At 35.8% G+C, this 24,004-nt stretch overlaps 1 protein-coding gene across 1 annotated transcript; it reads right to left on the bottom strand.

Annotated features, from left to right (window-relative positions):
• Window positions 1–21,501: 21,501 nt before the first annotated feature.
• On the bottom strand, window positions 21,502–23,949 carry LOC145672713 (uncharacterized). The gene has a single exon (XM_081741886.1). The coding sequence runs from the start codon at window positions 23,947–23,949 to the stop codon at window positions 21,502–21,504; it is 2,448 nt and encodes an 815-aa protein (XP_081598012.1).
• Window positions 23,950–24,004: the final 55 nt, after the last annotated feature.

Genomic DNA, 24,004 nt, shown 5'->3' with positions numbered 1-24,004 from the left:
GAAATTAAACCTTTAAGTAATTTAGATCTAATACAACTTGTTAAAAAACTTAAGATAAGAAACTTTAGAGGTGTATTTATGAGTGATGAATTGCCTAAACAACCAAGGAAGAATGAGTGTGGTATTGTTAATTTTGATACGTCTAAAAATATAGGAACGCATTGGATTTGTTATTGGAAAAAAGGAAATAGAAAGTATGTGTTTGATTCATTTGGAGATAATCCACCAAAAACACTCGTAAAATATCTTGGTCATAATATAGAGTACAATAGCAGCCGTATACAACATTTTAACGAGGTAATTTGTGGACATTTATGCATTACAGTGTTAAAAATGTTTACAGATGGGTATAGTTTTTCAGAAATTATTAGTCAGGTGAATAGGAATAAGGATATTTGGAGAAGTTATATTTAAGTTTTTATGGGTTTATTTTATGGGCTTAATTCATAAAACGATTATAAATATTTTTTATAATAAATATGGATAAGATAGAATCATATGAATTACAATCCTTTAAACCTAATCAAAAAACAATCGAGAATTTAAATAAGCCAAACAGGTCTATTGAATTTGATATTGACGTGGGTGATGGCTTCATACATCCTTATTATGCTGATATTTATGTAACTTTTGAAATTAGAGGTAGAGATGGTGATGGAGGATATACTACTGGCCAAAATATTAGACTTATTAATAATTTCTTCCCACATTTATTTTCTCAAATTCAAGTTAGTAAGCATGGACAGATATTAGATATTATAGATTATCCTGGTTTAACTTCAACAGCTGTAAACACATGTACGATTTCAAAACCAGAGGCAAATCACTATGATGAATGTGGATGGGAAGGAATTACGTGGGCAAGAACAGATGAAGAAATAGTGTTTTTGCTAAGAGTTTTGCCAGGATTTTGTTCAGATTTTAAAGATATTATGTGGAAAGGAGGCTTGAAATATACGTTTAAAAGAAGTGGTTCTGATTATAATGCATTTGCTATTTGGATAACAAAAAAGCAGGATGGAACATATGAGAATGATCAACCGCATCCAGGTAAAATTAAGATTACAAATATGGAGTTAAGAATGCCTATTGTTAATTATGAACCTAACTATGCCACCTTGTTAAGATCAAATATGTTAAAAGAAGGTAAAATTCCTATTTCATTTAACACGTATCAATGTTTACAGAAATCAGTTAGTGGTAAATATTTAGAATTCGATTTAACCACACAATTTAACTCAAGTGAATTTGATATGCCTAATTTTGTGATTGCCTTTTTTCAAACTGATAGAAATGATAATCAAGAAAGAGATTCAAGCTATTTTAATCATTGGAAAGTTCAGAATATCAATTTTCGTAATTCTAGAAATGAATCTTTCCCATTAGAATCTTTAAACTTAGATTTTGCAAAACATAAGTATTTGAAAGTTTATGAAATGTATACGGTATATAAGCGAGCTACAATTGGAAATACTGAGATGTTTTATTATCCTAAGGAATTTTTAGAAAATAGGCCGATGTTCGTAATTAACACAAGCAAGCATAAATCAGTAACTGTAAGTGATAGAACTAATTTGAAACTGACTGTTAATTTGGAAAGCGATGTACCAGATAAAACAATTTGCTATGTTGTTATGATTGGTAAGAAAAATTTAGAGTATGATGTTGAGAAAGAAAAAATAATTGAGAAGATATAAATCAATTATATAATATGTTTATTAGATTAGTTTAGTTTGTAAGTGTTTTTATGATAATATCATAAAAACTTATTTAATAAAATGACTATTCCAGATAACATTCCACCTGAGAATTTAATTGTGTTAATTGAAGATACTATATTAAATCTTGAGAAATTATTAATGGAAAACAAAAGGAAGTTTAAGAGAATAAAATGTGTTTATATTACTCTTATTACGTTATCAATTCTATTATCAGCTTCTACAGGGTTCATCAATGTATTTATTCCTGTTACAGTGTATTCAATTATTACAACTGCATTTGCTTCGGCTTCTGCTGTTATCACTGGTCTATCAACACGGTTTAATATAGCTTCAAAGAAAGAATATTATAAAAATATGGTGAATCGAATTCGGCTGTTTAAAGATGAGCTTAATGTAATTAAGCTCATGAATGGCGAATTAACAGATGAAAATGTAAGAGATATTGTTAACAGAATCAATGACATACTTAACGAAATTCGAGGCTATTAGAAACTGATTTTTAAAAAGTTTTAATATAATAAATACGATGGCGAGTCATATTGAACTTTTAAATAAACTTGGAAGTCTTGAACAAAAACAGGTTATTGGATTAAGAGAATTAGAATTAAATACAGAATATAAGATTGTGAAAATGGAAAAGATTAAAACTAAGTTTGGAAAGAGCATTTTAGTTGAATGTGAGGAGTTTAAGGTATTTCTTCCACCTAGATTTACAAAACACTTAACAGATAAAATGATTGATGAGATCGTTAAAGATGGAATAAAAATCAAATACACTGGTTTAAAAGATAATTATCCAACTGTTGAGTTCTGTATGTAAATCCAAAAAATAATAAAAATGATCAAAAATATGTTGTCAGAAGTAAAAAATGGAGTGAATAGAATGGATCCTCAAAAGAAATTTATACTTACTAATAATTTCAATGTAATTGTGAAAAATGTGCAGACCGAAGTTCAAGTTGTTTTTGATATTAACGGTTGTCTATTCAGCTTGAATTATGATCAGTGGACAGAGTTTAAGAAGTCATTGTTTCCTATAGAGAACGAGGTTAACAGAAGATTCCATTATCAATATCCGAACTTGTAACTATCAATATACTAATTTGGAACTATTATGTAATTATGTAGAATTTAGTTAACTTTTATGGTAATATCATAAAAGTGTTTATTAATTTTATTTTACTAGATTTAGTGATTTTTTATAACTAGATTTAGTGATTTTTTTGAAACTAGATTTAATGATTTTGTAACTAGATTTAGTGACTTTTTTGTAACTAGATTTAATGATTTTTTGTAACTAGATTTAGTGATAGAATGCATTAGAAGTTATTATGAGTAAGATAGAAGTTATTTGATATGGTGATAGAAGTTATTTGGGAAATAGGGAGTGCGGTAGAAATTATTAGGGGTAGTTTAGAAGTTATTTGGAGGTATGGGGGATGCGCTATTGTTATTAGGAGTGCGCTATTATTATTATTGATGGTGTGCTAGATTGTTATTGGAAATGATGAGGTGGCGCAGAATCCCCATCCCACCCCTACTTGAATTAAATTTACCTGCAGCAACTTACAACGGTATGTTGTATAGCGTTGTACTGTTGTGCTGTTATTTGCCTGTACCAGTATTGGAAAGACGATCAGAGGTGCGACAACGGAGCATATTTTGAAAAGAAGAAGAAAAAAATTGTATTGTAAAGATTATTATTGCTCCTTAGTTACTGTGATAGGATATATAAATAAGTGAGGTTGTTGAGTAAAAAGATTACGAAGTTCTCTCAAGAATTGATGTACCAGAAATTAATGGTTTGTAAAAATAAATAATATTCACGTTCTAATGTTCTGTTATAGATATTGTGGCTCAAGAAATATTTATTAAGAACCAGTGATGTTACATAATTAAATGGTGCCGTCATACCGGGATTTTGTGTATCGTTCTGAAGTAGAGTAATAACGAGCACAATTGATCCCAATATTTTTGTCACTATACTAAGAAGTGGTAAACGAATAAACCGAAGTATGTCGGAAACTGAAGAAATCCAAGACCAACCTATGCAAAGTGGTAGTCATGCTCCTGCTACCGTGACGGATCTTTTAAAGCAGATATCATGCCAAATGAACCAACTTCAACAAAAAATGGTTACTCAACAGCAGTTTGAGGAATCTCAGAAAGTGACCCATCAGCAATTGCAGGAATTTCAGCAAAATATGGTGACTCAGCAGCAGTTTGAGAAGCAATTTGAGGAGTTCCAACAAAAAATGGTTACTCAACAACAATTTGAGGAATTCCAGAATGTAACCCATCAACAATTGGAGGACTCCCTAAAGCAATTGCAACTTAAAATTGAGGAACAACTGCAGGATAAAATGGATCAATTACAATGTAAAATAGAAGGTCAATTGGAGGAACAGATTTCCACGAGAGTTAAGCAGTACGACCAAAGAATAGAACGAGTATCCCAAAATTACACTGAGATGCAGGATGTGGTTAAAGCCATGGAATCGGTAATTAACGAACGCACCTTTCACATCCGAGAACTTCGAGAGGATATGAATTGTTTGCAAGAGTGGTACCATTCTACTAAGGAAGAGCACGATGGTGGACATAGACATCAGTCCCGCAATGGGAATAGAAATCAAGTTGCATATAATGGATCAGAGCCAATACTCTCTCATGATGGTGGGTATAGAAATCAGTCTCCTTTTAAGGAACCAGAACCAGTAACATCTCATCGAGTTATGGAGGATAGTGAGTCTTCGGGATATAGTGAAGGAAGTACCGACGTTGGAAGAAGAAAGAAATATTCATCCTGTAGGAAGTCAAAATGTTACGGTAAATATTCAAAATCACATAATAATGACAAACCTTTGCGATTTAGCGAGGTAAAATCATTGACTAAATTTAGCGGTGGACCTGATGATATTCCTGCACGAGTATTTATTGAAAAGTTTGAGGATGAATGCGACTTAATAGACATCAAAGAGTCGAAATTCTTGAAGATACTTCCACACGTCCTACAACCCCCATGCTTAACGTGGTTCAAAGCCATTCGAGAAAACCTACATGCTTATTCAGATTTTAAAGCTGCCCTTCTGTCTAATTATGAAAACGACTTTATGCTTGCTAATAGGGATGCTTTATTACGTACCAAAGTTTTCGATCAGGGGCGTCATTTAGGGAGGCAGGGAGGGGCATTTGCCCCCCTGAGTTTGAAATTTATATGGATTTTATCAATAAAATAGTAGTAAATCAATGAAACACGTGAAATTTTACTTATATCAAGGGGTTTTGCCCCCCCCCAAGCAAAATCTGAAATGACGCTCCTGTTTTCGATCCACGAACCCACAAGAATGTTACGGAATTCGTAGTATCAACATACAACGAATTAAAAGCTTTAAATCCTAATCATCCCGAATCTCGCATAATTGCTTCGATTCGCATCCTATTGCCGTTCAGATTGCAACAAATGTTAATGTCTGCACAATGTGTCAATTTCAGTCATATGGTCATGTTAGTGCAGAACTTCGAGAGTCAATATTTGATGCAGAAAGACAATAAAAATCCCAGCAGAGGTCAGGGTAATGTTAGCCGCAATCCTATTAATTATGCTCATATTCGCAATATAAGTGTACAGAATGGAAATAGCTCCAATACACAAGGAAATGGCAATCGTCGTTTTAATGAACGAGCGAGTAATCTAAATAATACCGGTAACTCAACTCAACCTAATGGAAGAAATAATAATAATAGGAATTTCAGAAATAACCACCGAACTTATAATCGAAGTAACAACAATTATCGCAATTATGCACAAAATCGATTCATAGGTGGTAGCAATTATAATAACAGGAATCCAAATTCTGTGTATACATACAATCGATCCGATTCTACTCAAGAATGCGGAATACAATGTTCCTTAATTGCGCCCTTTGAACGAATAACTTGAACCATTAAAAGGCGTCCGAAAGATGTGTATTAGATCGACTTTGCTTACGTCTATGGTTAATGTGTTCTTTATTCAATTTATTATTAAAATGTACGTTAAAAATATATGTAATTTGTGAAATATTACGAAATGTCGATGAAATAAAGTTATGGTAATCTACCGAAAACACTAAAAAGAAATGGATGGACTTAGTCAAAAATGTAGTCCCTCCTGAGATCATAAGTAAAATTAATATAAATAATGTATAATAGAGGGAACTCAATCTTAAAACGAGATAAACGTCGTATTTCATAATTATATAACTTATTTATTGTATTTTTCTTCATGTTATTTTATCTTCAACTATTTTTCTAGTGTAACAATTATTTTCTTCAATGTTAAAGTATGCTATATTGTTTTATTGTGTTCACAACACTATAATTACTCATTAAGCCCTTTATGCGTTCTATATGTATATTCACGTAGAATGTTTATTCCCTGTTTACATTTGGATCAATTCTATTAGAGAACAAATTTATATTTAATTCAGTGCAATTATGTTTAACTTCATGAATTAAACTATACACATTATAGTAAAAATATCCTAGTGAATCTAAAAATAATTGTGGACCGTATTATTATAGTTATTTTCTGTTGATGCACCTTGTTATTTATATTATAATGTAAGGCCAAAGAATATGCTTAATTATGTGATTAATTTATGATACTGATGTAAAATGTAATTCTATGTATATACAAGGGCTGATCAAAATGTGTATTCTTGTACGGTCCAGGATTCTTTTCATTTATTGTTAATAAATAAATGAAATTCATGTTCGTGGCGCCAGATACAACGGTATGTTGTATAGCGTCGTACTGTTGTGCTGTTATTTGCCTGTACCAGTATTGGAAAGACGATCAGAGGTGCGACAACGGAGCATATTTTGAAAAGAAGAAGAAAAAAATTGTATTGTAAAGATTATTATTGCTCCTTAGTTACTGTGATAGGATATATAAATAAGTGAGGTTGTTGAGTAAAAAGATTACGAAGTTCTCTCAAGAATTGATGTACCAGAAATTAATGGTTTGTAAAAATAAATAATATTCACGTTCTAATGTTCTGTTATAGATATTGTGGCTCAAGAAATATTTATTAAGAACCAGTGGTGTTACAAACTACTGGCGTAATATACAATACAGATTGTGGGACAATCAACACAGGTGATTCTGCCGGTGATTTTCAATTACTGGTGTAACGTTGACTTCATTTGGTGATTCACCATCTGCAGCAAACATGAATAAACTATTTTATACTATAACTGAAAAAAGTAGCTAAAGCATGGAATACTTGATTACATTTTTGAATTACATTTACATATAATGACTCACTCAGAAAAGAGAGAGGTAATTTTAATAGAAAATGATTTTGATAATTTTAAATACCAAATATATAGATAATGAAAAGCAAATTCTGAAGGAAACCAATATTCTAATCACAGAAAGTAGGAAGTACTTTTTTTGCTACGAGTAATAAAGTAGAATGATCTTTGTACCAAAGTAAACCACCTGTGACAATTACAAAGTATACGTATTTAATACAGGCTATAGCGCTGAACATAAATTTCTCATCTTCTATATAAACACCAATTGCTAAATTCGAACTTCTATCTGCACTTTAAATACTTCACAAAATAGTGACATTCCAAGAAGTAGACCTGAAGACACTTTTGCTAATTATGTCCATGGATAGCGGGGTTGGCAAAAAGCATGGTTTTTATTGAAAAATCCAAAAACCCGTTTTTTTTGTTAAAACTCGTTTTTTTGGGTTTAAATAATTTGGTCCATGCATTTATATCACATATGGATAGAAGTAAGCTTGTTTCGCCGTGGTATTATTTTGCAAAAACCTGGTTACGCTGGAAGGGGTCACATAACATTAAAGCGGAATGCAAACCGCTTCTGGGCTTACATCCGAGAGAAATTTTCCTCCATTTACTCGAAAGCGGGACTAATTGGCCACAAATGCGATACGTCTGCCGACTCGCTCACAAAGGACTCCTGATAAAAATAGGTTGCACTAGTATAATACATACTTGTTAATATAATAGTCAAGATTCATTTCAAAAGGACAAAAGATAAACAGTTGCACAAGTGAAACCATTATACAGAATTGCATATGGACAATTTCAAAATACTGTAGAGTACAGAAATTGTAATTAAGTTCAAGTTAGTTCACTACGACTTTAATTAGTCCCAGTTAAAGAAATACAAAACTTAATTTGCATATCAATAAGAAAAGTGAATAAAGATACTAATTATTTGAGTCCATTTTGGCTTTGACCCATTTATACATAAATAGATACCAAAAATACTTCTAATTTCAATAAATGTCTTTCTGGGGTTGTATGAACCCCCCAAAAAGTACGGCATGTCGATGTATTTTGTCAATAGTAAACATTATTAAAACAAAACAATATTTAGAATTTTCCTTTGATTGCAATTGCATAACAATAATAACAAACTATAAAAAATCACAATAGAAACATATATATATATATATATATATATTCATCCTCACGGCATTGTCAAGGCTCTATATTTGTATTTTACATTTATTATTGCAACCGGGTGTTACTGACTTCCGTATACGGTAGCCCGATCATCACCCTTGTTCTTCGCGCGCACAGTCATTCGAAGAACTGAAAACGTACTCTGTACACAAACAGTTTATGGTTGTGAACTCGGAAAGCCTGGTACTTCTGCTTGTCAAGGTCAAAAAGTGGGAGAAAAAAGGATGTGTAGAATGTAAAGAGGGTGCAACAGTGACTGATGCTTGTAAGGGAACATATTCATTTGTAGTTCGTGCACATTCCGCCTGTAGCGCTACTGTGGCACGACGTATATTGTAACTGTATAACTCTTGTACACCGCTAGTAGGTCTATTCGCGTTAGTGACGACCGAAACTATGTTGTCAGCTCTGACTGCGATAAGGCACTGCCGTGCTGCTTTTCCTTCTCTTTTTTCCCCCTTTTCCATTTGTGAGACGCCAAACATGTTGTTTTTGCTTGTTGCACGCGCTGAACGGGTTTCGGCGAGCGAAGTATTTAAGAAGTTGACTACATATTCTTGTTTGCGATAGTTTTAAATTGGTTAACTGTTGAAAAATATACGAAAATAAAGCTGTACTTGTTAAGGTATATTAGTCGAGGACGTAGCTACTGACAGTGTTGATTACAGATTTTCTCGAGGAAGAATTTAATTACAGTAGAGGTGAAAAGGAGACGTCTATTTAGACAGCCCCCCCACCCTTATCAGACTCAATCGGAAATGGTCTCAATCGTTTGCACACAAATGTGCAGGCGAAATTTTCGTTTGTACACAATTAAGGGCGCCGTCAGAACGAAAACAAAGTGGGGGCTGTCTAAATGGTAGCCCCCCAACAACATGCCCTATTCAAGCACAAATTGTCGCAATCATTTGTACATCGTTTCTACAGAAATGTGAAGGCGAAATTTTCGTTTGTACACAATTAGGGGCGCCGTCAGAACGAAAACAAAGTGGGGGCTGTCTAAATGGTAGCCCCCCACCAACAAGTCCTATTCAAGCACAAATTGTCGCAATCATTTGTACATCGTTTCTACAGAAATGTGAAGGCGAAATTTTCGTTTGTACACAATCAGGGGCGCCGTCAGAACGAAACCAAAGTGGGGGCTGTCCAAATGGTAGCCCCTCCCACCATGTCCTATTCAATCACAAATTGTCGCAATAGTTTGTACTTCGTTTGTACAGAAATGTGCAGGCGAAATTTTCGTTTGTACACAATTAGGGGCGCCGCCAGAACAGAAAAAATGGGGGCTGTCTAAGTGGTAGCCCCCCACCATGTCCAATTCAATCACAAGTTGTCGCATTCGTTTGTGCATCGTTTGTACAGAAATGTGCAGGCGAAATGTTTGTTTGAACAAACTTAGGGGCGCCGCCAGAACGAAAAAAAAGTGGGGAGCTGTCTGAGTGGTAGCTCCCCACACGATTTCCAATTGAATCACAAAGTATCGCAATCGTTTGTACATTGTTTGTACAGAAATGTGCAGGCCACATTTTCGTTTGTACACTATTAGGGGCGCCGCCAGGGCGAAAACAAAGTGGGGGGCTTTCTAAGTGATAGCCCAATCACTAGGGATGCGCACGAGTCGAGACATGTCTCGAATCTCGACTCGACTCGACTCGAATTCGAGTCGAGATTCGAGTCGAGACACACTTTGTAAAATTCGAGACGAGTCGAGACAAACATGTTTCTCGACTCGAATTTTCGAGTCGAGACACGAGTCGAGTCGAGACAGCTCATAAAAATCTCGACTCGACTCGAATGTCTCGAAAATTTTTCTAAAACTTTTAATATTATTATGAAGAAATTATTCACTCAGGAACAGCCTTGAAACCAATTCCAGCATTTATTACTTTAGAAAGGTACAGAACGTATAAATTTAATAGTTAATCTTCCGAGATCAAGATTTAATTTTCAGTTCAATTCAGTTAATTAAAACTAGTAATTAATGTCGTGATATTTGATTGTACTTCAAATATAATAATAATAATAATAATAATAATAATAATAATAATAATAATAATAATAATAATAATAATAATAATAATAATAATAATAATAATTGATTATCTAGTTTGTATAAAACTATTATCCGTAGCCTATATCTAGTCTGTATAAGAACATTGCAATAAAGTGAACATCATAAATTGTCTGAATGAGCAATTGGCAGTCTATAGTAATTTAGCATAGTTATAAATATTGTGTTTTTATTTCCATGAACGATATAGGGCTACATAACTTCTGGACAGGGCCAGATTTAAGGGGGTGCAAAGGTGCACGCTACCCCCTTTGTTGTAAATATACCTGTCTAAAATGAGAAGCTAGCAGTGAAAATACCGCGACATTGGTGTGTCGTGAATGGGCCACTGATGTACCGCGAGGATATCAAAACAAAATTATTAATTCTATAGCAATCAAATTGCAAAACATAGGGGAAAATGTATATTTGTATTGCACATTACTATGAACCTCTACTATGAATCTACAATTTTAAGTTTCATGACGTGTTACTTTTCTGTACATTTCTAATGTTGAAAAAAGTATTTGTTATTGTTATGACCATTATTGCTTCTTTATCGTTACAGACTATTTCGTAACTTGAAAATTTAAAATATCATTCAATCCTTTCAATAAATTATTTACATTTGTGTTTTAAAAGTAAAATAGATTTATTTGTTCGTTCGTTATTTAATGATCTTCATTCTTAGTAAAAGGTTGGATACAGTTTTCGAAAGAGTAAGCGTATTTTTAATAACCTGAGTCCAACATTTCATTGCAGTTGTTTTCTCCTTTTAAATTAGAATGAAAAATAAGCATAGTGATTTACCACGAGGAAAACCCAGTGATCGAGCTTTCTTCTCTGTGCGAAGGAGATCAGTAATCAAAGAAAAAAATACCAGTGTGTTTTATATTTACAAATAATAATATCTATAAGTGTGCCGCGAGAATCCATGTTACACCCATAGTGTGCTGCAAGTTGAAAAAGGTTGGGAAACGCTGGTTTAGAGGAAAGAATAATTGGTACACTCCCTCCTCCCTGCTCTCTCTCTGCCTAGTATATTTTCTTTATTTATTGTCTCCGAAACACCATTCCAGACAAATGCTTTTCGGTAGAAAAGTTAGAAACAAACCATCCCGCTCTTGGACAAAGTGGGCAACATGCGGTGGTCAGGTCAATGAACCTGCTTTGGAAATTTTCGTGCAATTTAGGTTACTGAGAGGGTGTAGTTTCTTCAACTAAGCCGCCTTCTACTATGGCTCGTGCCATAAATAAGTCATCGTCTGATCATATGGGAAACACCGCTAGTTGTCCTTGCCTGACATTTGTTTCATATTCATATAGCAAATTTTTTTTTGTTTTTTTTTTTTTTTTTTATAGACGGTGTCGTATCTATCCAGAGAAATATCATCCGCCCCTGTTCCCATTTGAAATGTTGCGGTTGACCCCCTTGAGCCTTATGATGGGAGCCCTGGGGGACTTGCTTCTTACAAAGTTCTCTTGGCCCTCGACATGAGTACATTCCTGTGCAATTGGATTTGCAACATCTCTTTTCGCTTCGCAGCAATTTGAGATCACATTGTTCGATGCCATGTTAAGACAGCACATATTTGTGGCGTCCATTTTGAAAAACATGCTTCATATAGCAAATGTTTCCTATATATGTTGTTGCACATTCCATGATCAATCGAGAGAGGTAACACTCGGTCCCTGTTTCCTTTTGAAAATTTGAAGTTGGCTCCTGGGGCCCTATGTTGGGGATCCTGGGGGCACTTGCTTCTCACAGACTTTTATCACCCCCTGACATTGGTACATTCCTGGACAACTGGATCCGTCACATTTTTGTTCGTTTCGCAAATCTTTCAGGTCACAAAGTTTGATGGGACACCCTGCATATTCCCACATACGACCCAACCATGACATAATGTTCACTGCTTCTATTATCGGTTGTTGGCTCAACCCAACCATTTCATGTTCCCCGACTTGACATTGCCTCAATCACTCTAACATTGATGCATTCCGAGTGATGCCTGTTGCCGGAATTTTCTTTTTCTGAAGCGAGTGGCCTAACTATATTAGACTTGTCTGGATGCCCATGGCCAGTCTTGCCAACTTTGGAACTCGTTTTTCTTTTCGACTCTAGGTACGTCGGTTTCATGCATATTCGGTGCTTCTTGTTTTGTTCATTCTAATATGTACAGCCCCTGATCAAATGTGGCGCATTATGGCCAACTCCGTTTTTTCCGTATTTTTCGTACTTCTGTTTTTTTCTATTTTCTTTTGTTAGATTGTACCACTGATTAGACACGCCATATCTTATGTTCTACATGACAGGTTGACACTGAATATTGCACTCACTTCATATAGTGCTCTTTGCAAAACATGTACTTTTCATTGCAGTTGGCAACACTGTCAACCCCACTGGTGGCCTTCATTTGTTCCCTATTGTGGCAAGTCTCTTTCTATACATCACTTGTCAGCATTGTATTTTGCCGTGCCCCCCCTTTTTTTGTGGAATTTGCACTTTTCCCCCTTGTCCAGCCTTGCTGTTTCCCGAACTTCCACCCCTTATATTTCCTGAGCCTATTGCTATGGGCAGCTAATTTTTTGGGAATGCTCATCTCTGTTACAGCTCTTTCAATTGGCATAGGCCACACCTTTCACTGCAGCTATCATTTTCAGAAGGTTCCCTTGTGAGATCCGAACGAGACAATTGTGTTCGCATTGGATATGTTATAACTAGATGAATCCCGAAGTTATACGTGTCACCGGGCGGGATATCGTGAGTTACAACATATTCAACGAACTTAAAAAGTTCGTTACTGAATTCTCTATGTCTGTGTGTCTATCTGTCCGTCTGTCTGTTATTTGCAATTTTTTCAATTTTGTACACTGCATTAGATAGAGCATCAAAAACTATTAGACAAAATGATTAAATTTTTCGCGTCAATCTAACCGTTCGCAAGATAGTGTCCAAAAAAATGACCGATTTACAGAAATTTAAGCAGCCATATCTCGGGAACCGTAAGTCATAAAGAGATCATATTGGTGTTGATCAATATCTAAAAGGATGGTAAACATTTTGGTACCAAATAGTAACCGGTAGTCACTGTCCAATTGGCCAGTGGTTTGGCCAATGGCCAGTTGGCCAGTGGCCACCAATTAATATCAGGACAAAAATGTTTAGCATTCTATTAGGGATTAATTACCACCAATATCATATCTCTATGGCTTACCGTTCCCGTGATATTGGCCAAAAACATGGCCAATTTCTAGATATTTAAAAAGCCATAGCTAGGAAATTACTTGCTAAATAGTTTGAACCGAGTCATTTGTTCGGAAACGATTGGGTAAATGGAAAACTCGGTGAACATGTATCCCATCATTTTCAAGGCCACACTTTTTTGGGGTAAAAAGTTTGCCTCATGGTTCCCCGCAGGGCCCCAGACGGTATCCAACTAAAAAGTTTCAAATGGCAAGGGGGGTTAAGTAGCACATCATTTGAAATCTGCTGTAAAATGAAGGAAAATGGAGCAAGTCTCGACTCTCTACGACAACCCTGTGCAAAATGGCGGCGGGTCAAAATGAAAACAAAAACTTAATTGAAAAGTCCACGGCCACCCGTATAAATCGAAAATGGTGAGACAAATGTAAAAACAAGAAAGGACGTGTGGCATTACGAGATGGAGCTGAAGAGAATTTCACAGTAAATATCAAGCTCAAGCTCGAATTAGTGAGAAACTTGACTAGTGTGATCCTCATTGAGATTAGCGAACGCGAGCTCCATTGAGGATAGAGAGCATGAGCCCGAGTGAGAACATTATGACTACCAACCTACTATCGATATAATTTCCGTCCAGGCGATATCTGTGTCACCTGCCGACGAATGCCTGCTAGTCAGTCACGCGTACGGTGCATGTAGTATCAGTGAGAGTGCTGGCCGTGTGTAGAATGGGAAAGGCGCGCGATCTGAGTTTGACCGAGGGCAGGTTGTAATGACCCGCATACTCGGCAGGAGAATTTCGGAAACTGCAGGACTTGTCGGATGTTCGAGGAGTGCTGTGGTGAGTGTCTTCAACAAGTCGCGAAACCAAGGAAAAACGACGTCCAAACGTCGAGGGGTTGGGAGCCCCCACCTCATTACAGATGTCGGACGTCATAGGCTGGGCAGACTGGTAAAACAAGACAGGCAGCGAACTGTGGCAGAACTAACATCATACTTTATTACTGGGCAAAGTACAAGTGCGTTTGAACACACAGTGCACCGAACACCCCTAACGATGGGCCTCCGAAGCCCATGTCCCATCTATGTGCGAATGTTAACACCACGACATCGGCAACTGCGACTGAAATGAACACATGACCATCGTCATTAAACCTTGGCACAGTGGCAGAGTGTTGCATTGTCTGATGAATCCCGATACCTTCTTCATCATGACGATGGGAAGGTGCGAATTCGTCGTGTTTCAAGAGAACAGTTCTTTGACACCTGTACTGCGGGACGGAGACAAGCTGGCGGTGGCTTAATTATGCTCCGGAAAACATTCACGTGAGCATCTATGTGTCTAGTGAAGCTCGAGCAAGGCACCATGACGGCCAAGGCGTATCACACACTGCTTGCAGACGACGACCATGTTTCCCAACGGTAATGGCATTTTTCGAAAAGATAATGCACCATATCACAAGGCCAGGATTGTGATGGAGTGGTTCGAGGAACACAGGGACAAGTTAAAAGTGATGTGCTGGCCGCCCAACTCGTCTGACTTGAACCTAATCGAACACAAATGGGATGTGATTGAACATGACTTCAGAGCGCATCGCCCCTCTTCCCGGAATTTACGGGAATTAGATGACCTGTGTGCAAGGGCGCCGATCCTGGGGGGCCGAGGGGGCCGGGCACCCCCAAAGCTCATGTGAGCCCCCGCATTGTATTTATGAATATACAATATTTGGCATAATTTGAATACAATTCGTCTTAAAATCCTCATATATATGCCTTCTGCATCTGAATGTCCCCCACATTTACAGAAAAATCGGCGCCCTTGCCTATGTGTACCAATCAACTCTCTCCAGTGACCTTTCAAGGATCATTGCGTCCATGCCAAGACGCGTCGCCATTGTTATCCGTGCCAAAGTTGGACACACTGACAATAAGGTAGGTAGTCATAATATTCTGGCTGATGTGTGCGTATATTTTAACTCGTATATTTTGTCTCGACTCGAATTTCGAGACGTCTCGACTCGAATTCGAGTCGAGTCGAGACAGAGACTGTCGAGTCGAGACACGAGTCGAGACAGAAACATATTTTCGAGTCGAGACACGAGTCGAGACAACATTTTCTCGAGACGAGTCGAGACAGGCTTAAATCTCGACTCGACTCGACTCGAATGCATCCCTACCAATCACCATGTTCAATTCAATCACAAATTGTCGCAATCGTTTGTACTTCGTTTGTACAGAAATATGCAGGCAAAATTTTCGTTTGTATACAATTAGGGGCGAGCTCAGAACGAAAACAAAGGGGGGGCTGTCTAAGTGGTAGCCCCCCACCATGTCCAATTCAATCACAAATTGTCACAATCGTTTCTATATCGTTTGTACAGAAATGTGCAGGCTAAATTATTGTTTGTACATAATTAAGGGCGCCGCCAGAACGAAAACAAAGTGGGGGCTGTGTAAGTGATAGCCCCCCACCATGTCCAATTCAGCACCCTAAAAAATGGTATAGTTGGCATAACCATTAAATGGTTAATAATACCAGAATAGTATTGCTTATATAGGGACAGCTATGCTTATGGCCAGTAATAGCATACAGGTATGGCTACTAAATCCGGGTTATTGTTACCATACATATGTGCAATAGTACCATATTTCTGTATTGTAAATTTAACTATAATCGGAGTTAATAGTCAATATTACCATGCAGATTACAATACAGCTACATCCCAACTATACCTTTATAGCTCTGCCTACAATACCATATTCGTTCGAATACTATACCGTATAGGTATTGCAAAGATACTAGATAGTTGGACAACAGGTGGACAACCATACCGTATAGTCATTGTAACCATTATATATTGTTGTATTTGCAAGACTAAATTACAGTACCTACAATACCGTATGGCTATTTTAACAATACTGTCTTATTGAGACAACCATATAGCAGGGTAGCTGCACCAAATTTTATACTTCATGTAACCATACTATATTGCTGTAGTTGCAATATTATATGACTATATCTACAATACGGTATGGCTATGTGAACAAGAACGTCTTGTTGAAGCAGCCATGTAAGATGGTAGATGGAACAACCTGCATAGGTACTATAACCATATTATATTGCTATGGTAGCCATGCCGTATTGTAATATTGAAGATAAAGTATGTTTGCTGTTACCATGCTAGATTGTTGACAGAACAATCTAGCATAGTGTGTGGAACAATTTCGGAATTGTTATAGAAACAACACGCATAAACACACCACCTTGATTCTGCTTCATATTAAACTTCACAGAAGATAAGACAAAGGTATTATTAGAAACAGTTCCAGTAACCATTTCAATACTTCTTTAAATGGATAATGGAAATGTTTCTAATAATACTTTTGTCTTATCTTCTGTGAAGTTTGATATGAAGCAGAATCAAGGTGGTGTGTTTATAGCTATCGTAACCATGCAGTGTTGTTTCTATAACAATGGAACTGAGGTGGTATGCAATGTAGATCAGAAATTACACAGCATTTATAACAACTACTTTTATTTTCCTTTAATCAAGTATACATTACAGAAAAATTAGAAATGCAGCACAGTAATACCAAAAAAGGAACTTTACAATAATGCAGTTACGAAAGTATATAAATCTTTTAATCAATGCAATGAAAATATACCACATACTTTTGATTTACATTTCTTTCTTAATATTTTTACACGTATTTTATAAAATGTGGATGTTACTAAATAACAGTTATTCCAAGTAACTGAACACGGAAGACACATATTGATGATGTGTCCAAATTAGAATTATTTTTCATCTTACAGTTTCAGTGTACATCTGACACCATCTTCTGAGAGAGGAAATAAGATGGCAAATAATGGGTAAGGAAATTGAGAAGAACTCGAAGTATTCAATTTTGTAATCCATTCTTTTCCCATCCTATTTTTCTCTATCTAAAGATGCTGTCAGGTGTACAACCAGACTGTTAGACAAGATATAATTCTAATTTGGATACTAAGAATTGCCCCAATTAGATAAACTAGAAGTTTTGAAGAATCAAGATTCACTTAATACAATACACATATATACACGGTGATTCAGAACTCGAATTCGCAGGAAAATGAACTTTGAATACCCTGGTCCTCGTAAAGTCCTTAAAACTACAAAGAAAAACGTTCTTCGCAGGACAATCCGCCTCCACCATATCCGTTACGTTTCAACACAAAACTATGAAATATTCAAATTTGAAAGTTTTACTCCCTTGAGCGGAATATGGTACATCAACTCTGTCAATCATAGCGTGTTCTAAAGTTCATTTCCTTACGACTTCGGTATGCATACAAGCAAGAAATATATTGATTCTAGTAAGGAGCATGTAAATGAATATCAAATGAAATTAAATGCTGATTCATTTCACATTCTAAATTCAAACTTGAAAATTTAGTGGCAAGTATTTGTGCTTAAACTGATTCACACAGAACAGGAATCAGAAGAAAACAAATATATATATGTATTATTCCATTAGACGCAGATTTACTGTTTTACTGATAATGAATATATTATATAACGATTTATGGCTGATTCGTTTTATTATTAATGAATTTAACACTAATGCTTTATTGTTGTAAGATCATATTGCACTTATTTTTAATTTATTTTCCACATTCCTAATACTGATACAATAAATCATTTTCAACCAAAACTGCTAAGTTTTTTCTTAGACAGAAAACCAAGAAGAAAAAAAAATGAGTACAACTTAACAAATATACACAATTCTTTTGAAACTTGGTAACCGTTTGCATTAAAAATGTAAATAATATGAAAAAAAAATACAAAACTAGTTACAAGACTGCTTTTTTTAAATGGAAAATTTTGTAACTACCATGTAGTTCTTTAGTGTCAATACCTACATCATAATAAATGTGTTTCTTCCTACGTTTGATAAATAATACGGAAACATGCATAAAATAAAGCGTAGAAGATTGAACTGAATTAGTGTTTCGCTATGTTAACTGAATTTTCCTTATCATTTTATTATTACATATTTTTCAAAAAGCTTTTTGGAGTTGGTAGTGCGTATTTCTAATGTCATTTAATCTCTCAATTTTTTTTTCTTTCTTTCTAAAGTGTACCGTATATAACGGAGTACTGAAAAGTTTTCAGAATAGTTTTGCAGCTCGTGAAGTTTAAGCTAGAATGATTAAACACCACCAAGCAATTCCTCGTACATCCTTTGTGAGTCAGTGCCCTAAGCGGCTTTGTCCTAGGAAGTCGCATTTAGTTTTTAAGCGTATCTTCCCCCAGTTATGCGCTGAGTAACAGCGAAATTGAAGGTGACGAAATTTATGAAACTAGGTAAAGCTAGAAAATCTGCTTCAGAAACACATGAAATGTTGAAGTCAACATTTGGAAAAGATGCTTTAGGCCATGGTCAAACGTAAGAGCATGTTAAAAGTGACAGAACATCGGTTGAAAATAATGTCCGTTCAGGATACCCGTCAATCGGCATAGGATTTTGTACCACGAAGAGAACATGGGAGGATTACTGTAAAGGCTGTGTAGAGACTTGCTGTAAAGACTGTGAAAAAAATTATACTACTAACTTTCCATCGGATTTACCCAACTCTGCACCGTGTAACATTTTCTTCTTCTTCAGAATGGAAATCAACTTCAAGGGCCGAGGATTTAACAGTATACAACACTCAAGCGAAACTGCCATCACGAAACACACGAGTGGAAATATATGCAAAAATTAAACGTGATCTTCTAGCACCAAGTCGCTTAAGCATTGACCACCAAGTGATGCACGAGGAGCCATTTGCCGGAATTTTACTGTACAGACACTGCGGAAACTGAGTACCCCATCATACACAAGACATTATTTAACATGATAAACGCAAACAAAAATTTACATTAAATGCCCACACAGACTGGATTACAAACGACACAATTTCACGACGAAAATTTTCGTTAGAAGTAATTATTATTATTTTACATTTTCTGAAATTATTTTCTTGGTACAATATGCATTATTTGCATCTAACAATAATACGAAAGTATTTGCTAAGCAGTAATAAGACTTGTAAGAAAAGGCACAAGAACAAATAAAATACTTAAATACAAGGGACAATAATTAGAACCATCGTTAGCGTAACGTTTCGTAACACCTAATATAAACGTTACAATACGAAAGAATATCTACTGATTCATGTTCTATCATAGGTTCGCTACATGTTTCCGTACCTATCTCTTAAGAGTTAATGGCATTTGATTTTCGCGACGTCACGCCTGTGGTTTTCATTCCTTAATAGTATTCGATTTCTCCTAGAAACTTTCCTTATTTTTATAAGTTTAAAATAAAATGAGGAGACAAAATGTATAACAAAGAAATTGGGGCAGCTCCTGCAAGTATCTACATTTTAAGGAGTAAAAATTTTGTTAGTGCACCAAGGATCAGAACAGGAATCGTCAGGCTGACGTCCTAGATTCAATCTTACGTCCAATAGCATATTTTCAACTCTAAAATTAGAACAAAGTGTAGTTTGAACTCAGTAAAGGTTATAGTAAATGGTTTATGTAATTCAGTGAGATTTTGAATGAAGAAATATTATGACCACTAGCAATGTATTTGCAATCAATAAAAGCTATTCTTTTCGACGTACGACACATCATACTACCATATAATATTAATCGGAATTTAATGGCATCATATGTTTTTCTTAAGACGGACACCTTCCCAAGATACGGTTCTTGACTTTGACACATTTATATTAGAATTGCAGAAACCCATTAAAAACTGCTTTCATAAATATCTTTTTAGTAGTTTAAACTTAGTGTCACATGACATCCTTCCCAATTAAAAAAAAAATACTTAGAATTAAAAATGGCAGACAACGATTTACCTTCCTTTCACGCAATATTGCTTAACTTTTGTTTTAAACCCATTTCGGTAACACTAAATCCTTTTCATTAGCAAATCCAAGTTACATTCTTATGAAGGAACCCGAACCCATACAAACTTTTGCGACTGGGTACACGGATTCCTTTTCCAAAGCGGTTTTATATATATCGGGTGTAAGGAAAAGGTAGTACAGGCAGACAGACTTGATTCTACAGCTAAAACGATACGAAAATGTCTTTATAAAGTTGCCCTTTAAGGCCCCCTTTTGGAAGGGAGAGACCGGTAAACTTTGGTCGATATGGCAATATCGCACGGGTTGTCCGTAACAACACTTGATAGCAGCGACTTTGGAATGGTGTTTATCGTGGAGTAGAGGAAAGTGCCGTACTTCAAACGAAGGTACCTAACTTCAAAGCTCTTTGTCATTTTTCTTTTTCTTCTTCTTTTTTTAAAAATAAAAGTATGGAATATGGGATGCAGCAAAAGGTCTGAAATGTGGCGGGAAAATGTGAAGAGATGAAAACGTACATTTAAAATGTCAAATTGAATAAATGTCGTACAAAAAGAAGCTTTCTGTGCCCAGATCATGACAAAACATGCCGTTTCAAATCTAGCCATTTTGTTGTTAAAATAAAAAAAAAACTGATTTAAAAACCCTTAGATAACGAAGAAGTTTAAACTAAACTCCAAAGCCGATATCACGTGTTTCTACAGAGTACCGCAAGGTGTTACCTCATAGTCCAAATTTTACCCGTCTGTCACTTCAAAAGGGAACCTCGGAGGACAAAATATCGTAAGACATTTTCGTTTCATTTCAGCTGTAGAGTCAGATTCTGTCCAAGCTGTGCGATCTTTTCCTTACACTCGATATGTAACCTTTTTCTATTCCGAACAAAAAATCAGTATAAAATTTACATAGAACCAACCATGTTTTTTAAAAGTTTAGTTCCTACTTCGGTGGCCATAGGACCATGCAGGCAAAACATCTAGTAGTACAGGAATGTATGCTTCATTGCAAATGCTTTGCTAGTGGATATAATATTGTTTGACTGAAAATCACATGGATTAAGAAACATTTTCTTATGCTCGAGCCCTATTACGATTATGTTAGAAAACACTGCCCCACATGCAACACAAAATCATACCGAAACAGAAACATATATGTTGTCATTATCGATTATCTTATAATACGTAGGAGGCCCTGCAAAATTCAAATTTACTGGTATGCAGATCCACTCTTGCGTGAAAGACAAATGATATGCACAGTAGTGACTGTCATAGCCAACTGTTTTCATTTTCTTACATAGAAGGAAAATGTGCGACTCTTCGTCTAACAAAATTTTTTTTATATTATAAAAGTTTAAACCATCTTCATGAATTTCGAACGCTACCATGCAACACTTGAACACAAATCCGTTGTATATGCACCAAGCTACTGACCGACAAAGTTTCAACAACGAAGGAGGTAAACACATTGAAAACAATGGAAAATCCTGATCTTGTGAAAGGTATATCTTTGCTCCAGGTCCAGTTTCTTGTTGAATATGAAAACCGTTTTTCTGAAAGAACTTATAACATATCTGCAATTGGTGTTTCAAACCTATAGTTTCTAGAACATTCTTTCGACAATAAGCAATACGGGCAGCAATCTTGGACGGTTGGTGTTTGGATTCATACCTCATACACCATGTGAAAACAAGTGGTCCTATATGTCGCATTAAACGTGGATAGTGAACCATATGATGATGCTTAGGTTTTAATGTATCCTGAAAAAAAGATTTGTATATCTCATGATGTTCTTCAATTAATGTACAAAGTAATTCAGAAGTGTTTACGTGAATAACTTTTGATGTTAATATGACTGTTATTTCTCTTAGCAGAATACAAAATTTCCAAACGATATTTTCCTCGGGGATTAAGTCACCCATTATCAAACCAAAGTACCTTATGAGAAATAACATTTCAGCAGCAGACAAGTTTAATTTATTCTTTTCAAGATTTTCAGAAGATAAAGGTGCCGGCTTATTTACGTCATCTGACATGCTTGCAAAGGCCGAAATCCTACTGTTTAAAATATCCATTGTGAAAAGACGTGTTTCGTTGATGTAGTACTTCAAAATATGCATCATATCATAGTTCCCCACCCCTTCCAAAAGATCATGCATCACGTCCACACTGTAATTTTTGGTAACATGAAAACTCGGCAACATGTTCCAAGTGCTATTCTCTTTTACTCCTGTCTGTGAAGCATCTCCGAGAATTACATGTAGTTCATAATTCTCAACGTCCCGCAAATTCCGGACGTTTTCTCTTGACTGCGCCTGTAAATCTGTTTTTGATGTAAGGCAAAACCTGCAAGGGTACTTAGCAGAAAATGACTCTGTAAAGCCAAGAACGGAATTCAATCCAAGATTGTCACCTGTAATAACACACAACTTAAAATAAATCTGTACTTCTAAACCATTATACATTACACATATACCTTCACATTCTAGGAAACGCAACTCTTCAATAAGAATTGAAAAGGTTGCTTTATTACCGAAAGTTTTTCTATCATTTGAATGAAAGAGTAAGGCGAGAAATATGTTCTCTAGTTTCGCGAAAAACTCCGGTGGAATACATGCAATTGTATAATAAACTACCCCTATCTTTTTTGTACCAGCATGCCCACTTAAAGGATTGTTAATTTCGTAATCGTCAAAGTAAAGAAATAAAGGTAATATCAAACGATCATCAGAAACCGTTACCTCGTTTCTCCAATGCAGTCCTTGCACACTACTGAAAAGTACTTCAGTCTCTTGTTCTGCACTGTTCTTGAAGTGGAGTAACGTTGACAGAACATTCGGTAACTCCAAAAATCGTTTAAGCATTTTTCGCATAGGCACAAACTTTCCAAGCACTTGTAATGTTTCCACCGAAACCTCGCCTTTCTTTCTCTTTGAAGATAATTTCTGTCCAATAACATAATCAATTGGTTTTATCAACCTGCCCATTGTCTCTAACATGCCAAATCGCCTATATTCGGTTTCCAAGCTATAAAATGGACTGGATATTATACTAAACATGTTCATTACTTCAGTTACTGTATTATCATCAACATGATTTCCTCGAAGCGTTTGTAAAATTTTCTCTCTTAGCAGTTGCATCACACTACCGCCCATAAACCCGTGTACCCAGTCGCAAAGGTTTTGTATATGAGTTCTGGTTAAGTTACATTGACTATACAGTTTAGTAATAAAAAGAAGGGCTTCCTCCTTTACAGCCTCACGGTAATCTTCAAGAGAAAGGCTTTCCACAGAAGTTTCAATTGGTATATCACCATTATCAGTCAACTGTCTCTCAACATTGATGTGACACACCTCATTTTGGTATCCACGAAAAGGCTGGTTCCCATCCCCACCCGTACTTGTTCTTTCGTGTTTCAGCAAGTGTTTGCGGAATGAATTGGCGTTATCAAATTCGCGTCCACACAACGATTCCCCACAACGAAAGGGGCTCATGGCACCTAATTTGTGACAAAATTTTAAATGAAGTAACAGAGACTGACTCGTTCTTAAGTCACTATGACAAACAAAACACTTAGGCATCTTCTTACAAACTAAAAAGAACGTATATACATGAAAAAACTATTTTACAAACTAA

The sequence above is a fragment of the Thermobia domestica genome, chromosome 16 (genome assembly GCF_964235325.1).
Source record: "Thermobia domestica chromosome 16, izTheDome1.hap1.1, whole genome shotgun sequence".
Classification (NCBI taxonomy): domain Eukaryota; kingdom Metazoa; phylum Arthropoda; class Insecta; order Zygentoma; family Lepismatidae; genus Thermobia; species Thermobia domestica.
The sequence above is the reverse complement of the archived record's forward strand: the minus strand, read 5'-3'. Positions and strand labels throughout refer to the sequence as shown.